The 11,482-nt window shown below is 35.5% G+C and overlaps 3 protein-coding genes across 4 annotated transcripts in view; all 3 read left to right on the forward strand.

Annotated features, from left to right (window-relative positions):
- The window catches only part of LOC306857057 (mitogen-activated protein kinase kinase kinase kinase 3-like), a 70,509-nt gene extending 66,777 nt beyond the window's left edge, over positions 1-3,732 (forward strand). For both annotated transcript variants that reach the window (XM_079396720.1, XM_079396721.1), the window contains 5 exons: positions 207-275; positions 472-564; positions 1,557-1,627; positions 2,116-2,171; positions 2,324-3,732. In XM_079396720.1, coding sequence (XP_079252846.1) covers positions 207-275; positions 472-564; positions 1,557-1,627; positions 2,116-2,171; positions 2,324-2,411 — 377 coding nt within the window. In that variant the 3' untranslated portion in view covers positions 2,412-3,732. The remainder of the gene's footprint in view (positions 1-206; positions 276-471; positions 565-1,556; positions 1,628-2,115; positions 2,172-2,323) is intronic.
- A 274-nt stretch (positions 3,733-4,006) lies between these two features.
- On the forward strand, positions 4,007-8,242 carry LOC306856579 (peroxisomal trans-2-enoyl-CoA reductase-like). The gene is made up of 8 exons (XM_079395941.1): positions 4,007-4,149; positions 4,972-5,105; positions 5,286-5,451; positions 5,576-5,657; positions 5,763-5,859; positions 6,212-6,322; positions 7,305-7,416; positions 7,534-8,242. Exons 1-8 carry the CDS (start codon positions 4,038-4,040, stop codon positions 7,617-7,619), a joined length of 900 nt encoding a protein of 299 aa, XP_079252067.1. The 5' UTR covers positions 4,007-4,037; the 3' UTR covers positions 7,620-8,242.
- A 104-nt stretch (positions 8,243-8,346) lies between these two features.
- On the forward strand, positions 8,347-11,008 carry LOC306856960 (transmembrane protein 169-like). The gene is made up of 3 exons (XM_079396542.1): positions 8,347-8,535; positions 8,713-9,036; positions 10,133-11,008. The coding sequence occupies exons 2-3, from the start codon at positions 8,796-8,798 to the stop codon at positions 10,765-10,767; spliced, it is 876 nt and encodes a 291-aa protein (XP_079252668.1). The 5' UTR covers positions 8,347-8,535; positions 8,713-8,795; the 3' UTR covers positions 10,768-11,008.
- Positions 11,009-11,482: the final 474 nt, after the last annotated feature.

Below are 11,482 nucleotides of genomic sequence, written 5' to 3' on the forward strand. Positions count from 1 at the left end.
ACCATTATCTCTTAATGTAATAGCTTTAAATGTTTTAACAAATATTCATTTAATAAATTGTTTTTGCAATAATTTTTTATAATCTGTTTATTTAAAAAAATCTATTTTTTCCCATTTAAAATAGTTTTTTTCCCCTTTTTTTTTTTTTTTTAGAATTATAGAATTTTAGATATGCAAAATTCTAGAAATTATTGTTGTTATTTCAGACCCCCCACAAAGCTGCGTGATCCATGTGACCCAGCTGGAGAGAGATACAATTTTAGTCTGCTTAGATCGTAAGTACCAAACATGCCATTAATAGATTAGTAAGAGACGCATACACACATATATATATATATATATATATATATATATATATATATATATATATATATATATATATATATATATATATATATATATATATATATATATATATATATATATATATAAAACAGATATATATTAATTGCGTTTCTTCTTCCTCTCAAGGGTGCATTAAGATTGTAAATTTGCAAGGTCGGTTGAAGTCCAATCGAAAACTCTCAGCAGAACTCACTTTTAACTTCCAGATTGAATCAATAGGTATGAGTACATATATCTCCATTTTCTAAGCCCACTGAATTTAGCAGTTAGCCTTTAGTCATATTTAAAGGTCCCATATTGTCAAAACTGAAATTTCCTGGCCCTAGACCTCATGCTAACTAAGGTCTAGGGGCTATGTAACTACCGTATAAATTTCAAAACAGTAAAATGCACACAGCCTGCATAAAGTAGCTGTGTTTTTTCACGAGCCATTGTGACTTCCGTAAAAATGTGACGTCCCAACTACTCGGTCACCGCCTTCAGTCACCACCCCGAGCACCGCCCACCGTCCCATTCATCCTCCAGCCACAACAATGTATATACAATTATAAATGATGGTAAATTGTGTGCATGTGTGTAAAACAACAAACTGACAGACATTATTTCATACCCAACATAGTCGTGAGATGCAAGAAATCTTTAGACTCACCCATAACAACAAAAGACCACACTTTATTGAAGCTTTTCTGATAAGAAGTGTGCGCTGCAAACGCAAGCATTTTTGACGATCATTTTTTGAGGCTGTTTTACATCCATTCTGGCACCCAACATCACAACAATATGATATTTTAAGCTCCTTATGTTGCCGAATCTGCGCTGGTTTGAATGGGCCGCCTTTGTTTTGCCTCCAGCTTAGCACGGTGACGTAATTGTGACGTCGGCCCTAACTAGTTACCTGTGGTTGGCCTGGCTGTGCATCACTCAGAAAACAACAGGCCAATCAGAAGAGAGGCTCATGAATATTAATATTAATATTAGCGGACCAAAATCGACCTGTTCTTAGCAGAGCTTCTGAAAGAGGAGCTGTAAAAATATATTGAGATGTTTTTTGGTACTTATACTGCAAAAATATATTCTTAAGGACATCAAAATCTAAAATAAAACTCCAGAAAGGTGTACAGTATGGGACCTTTAACTCTTTTGTATGGGCAAAAGATTTAAATCTCTGTTTTAATAACTCTCTCATGCTCTGCATCTATCTATCATCTTAGTCTGCCTTCAAGACAGTGTGTTGGCCTTCTGGAGGCATGGCATGCAAGGACGCAGCTTCAAGTCCAATGAGGCAAGTCCTGCTGTATGTATGTGAGAGATAATAAACAGACAGCCTGTCAATAATACCACAAAAAACCCTGACAGAAACGAGCACTACAAGAATATTGCAATATAAAGTATACACTTAAAATTGTATATTTTATATGTGTATATATGTGTGTGTGTGTGTGTGTGTGTGTGTGTGTGTGTGTTATTTTTATACAATTTTAAATGTCAAATGTATATACATAAATGTATAATAAATACACAATACACAATAATATTCTTATATATCATATTATAATTTTTGTTTTACTATAGTCTGCAACAGTGAACATTTTAAATCACAGTATTATTGTTATGGTAAAATATACAGTGTATTATATTTTAAATATAATCAATCAGAGTCACGTATTTCAGAGAGCAGTGTAAGAAAAAAAAACTAGGATATCATATAAACAAATGAAATGACATACGTATTGTGCAATCCCATTATTCTGTCCACATTTTGTATTCCAGATTACACAGGAGATTTCTGACAACTCCAGGATATTCAGGCTGCTAGGTTCAGACAGGTGAGAAGAAGCAGTCTAATTATTAAGTCATTATGTAATTAATATCATACACTTTATTACTGGTGTGCCAATCCATGTTTTATAACGTAGGTCATATGTATGCAGAAAGGGCATCAAGTCATGTGTATTTGTTTTTATGTCGTTCTTTATAGAGTGGTGGTTTTGGAAAGCCGACCAACAGACAACCCCACAGCACACAGCAATCTCTATATCCTCGCAGGCCACGAAAACAGCTATTGACCGCAATGCATCATGGGACAAAAACACTACATGCAAAGTTCCAAGAGCCTTTAATTTCATGTGGCCCGATGAGATGGCCACGTCTCAGAAGAACCACAGATATGCTGTTGTTGAACCGCTGAGAGCACAGAGGAACACTTGAATGGATATAAATATCTCAGAGTAGAGAAAAGACGGGCCGTAACCACATGATATACTACAGTATGCACTTTCACCCTTACCTGTTTTAGAGGCCTTGTTTTGGTTTGGCTTCTAGCAATTTTAATTTATTTTTTTACCTGAAACACACACAAACACATGCTCTTTGTTTTGTTTTGTTTTTGGCCACTGCTCACATTTGACGCTAACCACGCAAGTGCTTGAAGACACGTATTTAATTCATGTACATACAGACGTAGTATTAAGTCATAATCCTTGAATTGGTTTTGTAGATATCAGCACGTTTATATTGTACAGGTTTGTGGCAGCATTGGCTGTTATAAAGGAGATGCTGGGTACTACTTTAAATGACCTCTAGGGCCCGATCGTTTTTGTTATATGCAATAGTTTAAGAATCACAAAGCTGAAGTGCCCATCTTTCCAAGATTTGCCTTTTTAACATTGATGTTTTTATTTTTTATATTAATCCAAATGGTGTTTTTATTGAGCAACTTTTAATTCAGTGGCCAAATGTAATTGTTTTTAACTCTGTGGTATGTACTCACTCGATTTGCACAAGGTTATTAAATGTGTACTGTATGTAAGTATATGTTTAAAGCTATGCCGATAATATCATATATAGATATATACACACATATATATTTTTTGTAAATGTGTATACATGTATAACCCTAAATCATTAGGATGTCCTTACATGGTTTTAAATCAATCAGACTGCAAGGCTGATGATACACAGGGCAATTATTTTAGCAATGTTGCCCTCAACGGGCAAACAGGTGAGACACAGGGCCCACAAACAATCTGAAGTATCAGATAGATATTTGTTACCCATTCTCAGTGGGAAAGTGCCCAGGAAACATTGCTGATCAGCGTAAGACTGCGTTCACAGGTTTGTTATGTGTGGATGACTTCACTGTCTACATCAGTTGTGTTTGTTCACACTATTTAGAAGATTATGTTGGAATTTGTAAATTGCTGTGAACGTTCAGCAACATGGACTGGCTTTACATCAATCTCAGAACTGTCCTTAAAAGTAAAGGAAGTTCTATCGTAAGAAAATAAATCATACTCCCTAAGTTTGTCCGTGATTATACGGTTATGGAATTCATTTTGGTTTTGTGTGTATGTACATACTGTAAAATAAAATCACATGGTTTTACATATACTTGCATGTTTTATTTTAAGCTTACTACGTCCATACTTTTATACCACTGATATATGTAATGTTCTCACTCTGTTATAGATTGCTTAGGTTTTTTTAAAAGGTAAATATACAAAATGTATTAGTAATAATTTTCTATTATAGTAATGAAACTCAAATATTCATAATTAAAAGCTTAGAGCCCACGACACGTAAAACCATCGTGCACAGAACAGGAAGCTACACAAACACAACCGGAAGAAGACTTTTATTTTACCTTATTTATAGAGACTCTTGCTTGCTTCACAGTCCGGTTCGTCACAGACATGGCTGCGTCCAGTGTTTTTAAAGCAGGACTTTTCAATTACAAAGTTGCAATCGTGACAGGAGGCGGGACTGGGATAGGAAAAGCTATTACTTCTGAGCTCTTACAATTAGGTGTGTATGTACTGGAAGTTTTACAGATGGATTTGACTTTGTCTTTAGATCAGGACTGCAGTGAACTTTAGTCCAGATATTGAGCAACACACAAAGCAATCAGTCACTAATTTATAAAATATTCATTTTCACATTTTACATATTAGTAATAACATATTTAATTAATACCAATGCAATATATTTGATGTTTTTAGACTGTGATTTCCGTTTTTTATTATTTGTTTTTACATTATTTTGAATAGTTTTTATCACTCCACAAAAAAAATATATAAAAAAAATGCTATCAACAGCCTAAAATCAACATAATGTGATATTAACATTTAGTCATTTAGCAGACGCTTTTATCCAAAGCGACAAACATCTCTGTAATAATCTCCAGAATGTAGATAGGTATACCTGTAAAACTGTAAAGTTTGGTGTATGTAAGTGCATGAGAAAAAAAATAACCAGTACTTGAAAGGAAAAAAACAAAAGGTTTGTCTGAAAGTGTTTTTTACGGAAGCCCGTTTCCTGAATAAATTTTTTTTTAAAAATCTCACAATTCTGGCTTTTTTTCTTCTTCTTAGAATTGCAAGATATAAACTCACAAGTGCAAGGAAAAAAAGTATATCTTTTATATCTTATAAAATATATAAACTTGCAATTTTTTCTTTTTCTGTTTATATCTCAGAATTGTGAGTTAAAAAGTACCTTGTTTTGGTTTTTATTCAGGTGCAGAAACGGGCTTCCATAGTTTTTCCTTAACTATTAAATAAATATCTTCCACTTAAACTATAAAAAAAACCCTCAATGAATAGTGTTTATACAAAAATCATGTTGTAGGTTGCAGTGTGGTCATATCATCCAGAAAGCTTGAGCGTCTGGAGTCAGCAGCTGAAGAGCTGATGCAGAAAATCCCCCCATCCAGTCCGGCTAAAGTGACCCCTATGCAGTGCAACATCAGAAATGAAGAAGAGGTGACAGTCTCATAAACCTGTATTTTATACCTTTATGCCAGAGAAGCGTGTGTAAAATAGTCTTTGTTTTTAGCATGTTAATTTTGGAAGGGTTTCTCCATCTGGAAAATCCCTGTTTAGCAGTATACTGTAGGTCTGGATTATAATGTGGTGTGATTATTTAGCTCCCGTTTTTAACAGGTGAAGAACCTGATGGACTCCACTCTGAAGCTTCATGGAAGGATTGACTTTTTGGTGAATAATGGAGGTGGGCAGTTTTCCAGCCCAGTGAACTTGATGAGTGCAAAAGGCTGGAAAGCTGTGATTGACACTAACCTCAACGGAACGTTCTTATGCTGCAAAGAAGGTTCGGCATAAATGGCAATCTGAAATGCAGAACACATACAGTTTAGCTATCTAACGTGTTAATTGTAAGCTTTATTTGTTGACAATTCTGTATAACAAATTCAAAGGCTGCTCTTAATTCATAGCATACAATGCATGGATGAAAGATCATGGAGGTGCAATTGTGAACATCATTGCAGACATGTGGAAGGGTTTTCCTGGAATGGCGTGAGTTGGACATTATAACAATATAATAAAAATATTGTGTATTAATTGACATTGTTTGGCTGGTTTAATCCTCATTTTTAATTTGTTAAAACTTTTTTATGACAGGCACACAGGAGCGGCCAGAGCAGCGGTGGACAACTTGACCAAGAGCCTGGCCATTGAGTGGGCTGACAGTGGGGTCCGGATCAACTCTGTGGCTCCGGTTAGCGCCAGTTTGGAAACAATTTGTTGTATTTGGATAGTGCTCTCTACTCAGGGACGTTGAAAAAAGGGGTTGATATCCATGTTTGATTTACAGTATGTTCCTCATTTGCATGTTGCTTTGGATAAAATGCAAATTTAAATATAAGGAAATTAAATGTGGAAAAATAGCCTTGCATGGAATATGTTCATAGTATTATGGCCTCAAATACGTTTTTACTAAAAAGGCATGTGTTTATTATCTGTAATGCAATTTTAATTCAACTGTAATGTTAAATTCAGTGTAAACGTCCACTTGGTCTTATACCACATAAACAGTACATGTGCATTTGTTTTGTGTTTATTGAATGCAGGGAACTATCATCTCCAAAACTGCAATGGAAAACTACAAAGAAATTGGCCCAACAATGTTTAAGATGTCAGTGCCATTCAGTCCGGCTAAAAGACTCGGTGTTCCTGAGGAGGTATCATATAACCTATTATAATGTTGAGGTTTTAAAACTATATATGTGACCCTGGACCACAAAACCAGTCTTAAGTCGCTGGGGTACATTTGTAGCAATAGCCAAAAATACATTGTATGGGTCAAAATTATAGATTTTTCACCCTCACAAATCATTAGGACATTAAGTAAAGATCATGTTCCATGAAGATGTTTTGTATATTTCTTACTGTAAATATATCAAAACTTCATTTTTGATTAATAATATGTATTGCTAAGAACTTCATTTGGACAACTTTAAAGGTGATTTTCTCAATATTTAGATTTTTTTGCACCCTCAGATTCCAGATTTTCAAATAGATGTATCTCAGCCAAATATTGTCCGATCCTAACAAACCATACATCAATGGAAAGCTTATTTATTCAGCTTTCAGATTATGTATAAATCTCAATTTTGAAAAATTAAGACTGGTTTTGTGGTCCAGGGTCACATATAATATTCATAGCTATATGTAGAGCTGGGTAGATTAATTACAAATTGTAGTCCGTGACTGATTCCAAATTACATGACAACAATTGTAGTTAGTAACATAATTCATTACATTACACATTTTAGGTAACATAATCAGACTACTTTTTGATTGAGTTTAGATTATTTTTGACCTAACTCATTTATCACATTGATTTAAATAGGATAATATTGTGCTGTATTGATATAAAAATACAAAGCAAAGAGAAAGAAAATATATCCCATTCACTGTAATTAATAGCATGAAGTGCAATAAACATTACATTGTCAAGACTCTAATTACAAGTATTTTAAAATGTAATTTAATCTAATTACAAGTGCTTATTTTTTTTTAATCTGATTACGTAATCCAGATCACATGTAATCAGTTACTACCCAGCTCTGGCTATATGTATGACTATATATACACTATACAGAATTACAAGTTTAGTGTTTAAATAACATGAGATTAATATATTTACTTGAATTGTGTCAGATATCGCCAGCTGTATGTTTCTTGCTGTCTCCGGCTGCCAGCTACATTACTGGAGCAACCCTGAAAGTCGATGCAGGACAGAGCCTCTACCACTCAGTTTGGGAAATACCAGGTACCCATTTTCTAGTCAGATGACGGCAAAAGACATTATTATTGTTTCGAAACTAAAAATGGATGTTGACTCTTACTATTTGAGTATGTTTCTGTTTCACTTTGTCTCTCTAATCAGATCACACAGCCTGGCCTCCAGCCCCAGAGGGAGAAAATACAGACATATTGAGAGAAATCATGGACATGACCAAATCCAAGCTGTGAATCATAACAAAACAAGCCTGGACTGTCAAACAGCTGCTCTTCATCACAGTGTGGGTGGACCACAAATGTTTTTTGCTAGGAATGTTTAACACATCTTGACTGTGGCCTCAATGAATTTCATTATCATTGCACAATTGAACTCTAATAGTTCAGAACTGTGTTTAATCAGTGTAAATATATGATATTGTGAATATAACATTTGTAATTGTAAGATTTCTAAAAACAAAAACATTTATCATCTGTCACCATAAGATTACAAACATGTAATGTATTGTTTAAAAAAAATACATTTTCTGTTGTAACAACTTGTAAGCTGTTGCATTATTATAACTTTTTTGGGAATTAATATGCCTATAAAATGGTATATCGGGTCAGCGGCAATTGTGGGCATCACACCAACATACAGCGCCATTGGGCCCCTATTACTCAGTTCCACTATTACATTTAATACACAGGAAATACCTGTAAATTAATTACCAATGGTGAAATTATGAATGAGTGATATTCAAACATGGCAGTGTGGTTCTTTTTGCTTGTGTTAAAATATAAAAGCATACTTTTATTAAAATTATTATTATCATGTTTTAGTTGCAGTGGCAAGGAGGAATAAATTATTAATCTTTTTTTCTGGCATCTTATTCAGAACTCGTTAAAAAATTGAAGCTCCTTGCAGAGCAGCGGTTGCTAGGCAGAGCGCCGCATAACGCGAGCATGCGCACTGAGCGCTGCGCGCAAGCCGGTGATTGGCCAAACAACGGCATTAGCGGCGCGAGGGGGGATGCGATGTCCTCAGTGTGGTACTGTCCGAAAAAATGAACCCAGAGCCAAAATTTTACACGTGGTGAGCACTTGCAAAGGATAAACTAAATACGCAAGCGACCTCTGCTGCATGCGTTAGCTTGGGAATTTATTCAAGGTAAGGACTGTGCATTCTCACATCAGTATTGTTTAAATCAACAGCAGATAGTAAGCGTGGGGTGTGACTTGAGACAGTGCCAGGTCCTAAAAATGCTCTGTGTTGCAATGCAATGCAAAACAAAGTAACATATATACCAGGCAGTTGTGATTTTATTTTATTTTTCTCTCCTTTTAGAAGGAAACATCTTAAAAGGGTGATTGACACCAAGCAGGTGTGTCCAGCTGTAAACAGACATCAGTCTCGCTGGGTTCATAGTCATGAGAGAAAGGGCATCTGAAGACCTCACTGGTATGGAGCTGGAGGGATCGATTGAGACAGAGGAGACCCCAGTGAACACACTTGAGAGGTCAGCAGAGGAGGAAGGATCCACCACCAGGAGGAAGAAGAAGAAGAAGAAAAGGAAAGAAATCATCTACCGCTCAGACCCGGAGGTTGAGGATGCTGGGGAGGGAACCTCGGCGGATGTGGATGGAGCCTTTAGTCCTCCACTTGATGAAGGTGAAAATATAATATCTGTGGGTGAACTGTATTGTGGTATTTGTTCAAGTGCAGTGAAATTCATCTTTTGTTTGTTTACTGTAATGGGTTTAAACAGATGATGGCACCAGCTCCGTACCACATGTGCTTTCTATCCAGAACACACCAGATTGAGCAATTGTCCTTATATTAAATATGGCATTATATTATCTTTTATGTTTTATCCTCGTTGATCATTTTATGTCAGTTATCTAGATATTGTTTTACAGTCTTCCATAAAATCTTGCAATATCAGGGAATAATATATTAGTAAATTTCTAGTCCTAGTAAAGGTGTCTTGAAAAATAGAAACGTTTGTACATTTTTATATACTAGTAATTGTTTATTTGTTTTATTTTATTGAAAGTAAAATTTTAATCAGCAAGGGTATAATACATTTCAAATATTACAGAAGACTTCTATTTTAAATGAATTCATTTAAACTTTCTATTCATCAAAGAATCCTGAAAAAATGTGTATCACAGTTTCCGTACAAATATTAAGCAGCCCAACAGTTTTACTAAACACGCTGATAATAAATGTTTCATATGCACCAAATCAATATATTAAAATGATTTCTGAACAATCATAAAAATTCTGCTTTGCCATCACATTATCATTATAAAAAATTAAATATAAACGTTGTTAAATTATAATTACATTTCACAGAATTATTGTTTTATTGCATTTTTGATCAAATTAATGGTGAGCATAATAGACAAGTAAAAAAAAAAAATAGGTCTAAATAAAAATCATACCAATCTCAAACTTTTGAACAATAGCGCTTCATTGGAAAAAAAAGAACAATTATAAGCAGTTAATATTTGCAATTCTTGTTAGTAAATGTTTAATACATTTTATTTTAATAAATACTAATGAAATATAGTACAGTATTAGTTGTGAAATAAGTAATTAGTAATTAATGAATTCAAAGCAGTTTTTTTGTCTGCTGGCAAAGACTCTACACATTCTGATGAATATTGCATTTCCTCTTTCTTTCCCATATAACTGACAGATTTATTTATAATAATTTGTTGTTCATGCAATATCCTTCTCAATATTTATCTGTCATTCACAGAAGAAGAGGATATCCCTCCTGACAGCCGTTTTGTGACCCTGACTGGTACCATCACACGGGGAAAGCGGAAAGGCCAAATGGTAGACATCTATATGACGCTTACAGACAAAGAGCTGAGAGACATGGCGCGCTCCAAAGAGCGTCTAGATGCAGAGTGTGACGGGGTCGCGGAAGCCAAGCAAAAACCCTGTGTGCTGGGGGTCAGTCAGGGCCCTCATGTTCTCCTCTGGAGCCTTTCCTGCTCCCCGTTCATCTTCCTTCTCTCCTTCATTACATCGTTTTACTACGGGACGCTCACCTGGTACAACGTCTTCCTGGTTTACAATGAGGAACGCAGCTTTCTGCACAAGATCACGGTGTGTCCCTTGCTCATTCTGTTTTATCCGGTGTTGATCATGACGTTGTGTGTCTGTATGGGGGTGTACACCGCCGTGACCCAGCTGTCCTGGGTTTTTGGGGAATGGTGGTTGGCAGTGAGGGACCTGGAGAAGGGCTTCTGTGGGTGGATGTGTGGTAAGCTGGGGCTGGAGGACTGTGCCCCATATAATGTAGTTGAGCTGCTGGACTCTGACACTCTGTCCGGGACCCTCCAGGGGAAAAGGATGGAAGATCTTGAGCACACTTCTACTTTGTGAACTTGAAAAGATGGAATAACTTTTTGATTTAAGGAATGTTCTCAGTTAATGCAAGTTAAATTCTGTCAATGGCATCTGTGGCATGCTGAAGAAGATCATTTTGACTTGGACAGGAATTTTTTCAGTCAACTTGAAGTTTTTAAGATTTTTCTTTTCAACATAAAAATGAGTCAAAATGATTTTTGACAGCATTTAACTTGTTTCCAAGCCTGAGCATTCATATTAAAGGGTTAGTTCACTCAAAAATGAAAATTGTGCTATTAATTACTCACCCTCATGTCGTTCCAAACCCGTAAGACCTTCGTTCATCTTCGGAACACAAATTAAGATATTATTTCAGCGTTGTTTACATTCAGTAGACAGCGGGTGCATGCTGAAAGTAAACAACGCTGATTACATTCTGGGGTACTCTCCAAAATGGCAGAAGACGGTAACTTCAGGGAGAAGAATTCTTGAATAAATTATGTTATTATTGTTTTGTTTGCGCACAAAAAGTATTCTTGTAGCTTCATAAAATTATGGTTGAACCACTGATGTCACATGGACTATTTTACCGATGTCCTTGTATGTTTTTGGACCTGGGAACATTGCAGTTGCATTGCTGTCTATAAAAGGGTCAGGGCTCTCACTCAGATTTGATAAAAAAAATATCTTAATTTGCATCCCAAAGATGAATGAAGGTCTTCCGGGTTTGGAACGACATGAGGGTGAGTAA

This window comes from Barbus barbus (assembly GCF_936440315.1).
Source record: "Barbus barbus genome assembly, chromosome: 37".
NCBI classification, from domain to species: Eukaryota; Metazoa; Chordata; class Actinopteri; order Cypriniformes; family Cyprinidae; genus Barbus; species Barbus barbus.

Coding starts and splice junctions, on each gene's coding strand:
- LOC306856960 (XM_079396542.1), top strand. CDS start 8,796: ATGAGAGAAAGGGCATCTGAAGACCTCACTGGTATGGAGCTGGAGGGA. Junction 9,037..10,132: donor TAGTCCTCCACTTGATGAAG/GTGAAAATATAA, acceptor TGTCATTCACAG/AAGAAGAGGATATCCCTCCT.
- LOC306856579 (XM_079395941.1), top strand. CDS start 4,038: ATGGCTGCGTCCAGTGTTTTTAAAGCAGGACTTTTCAATTACAAAGTT. Junction 5,106..5,285: donor ACATCAGAAATGAAGAAGAG/GTGACAGTCTCA, acceptor CGTTTTTAACAG/GTGAAGAACCTGATGGACTC. Junction 7,417..7,533: donor CTCAGTTTGGGAAATACCAG/GTACCCATTTTC, acceptor CTCTCTAATCAG/ATCACACAGCCTGGCCTCCA.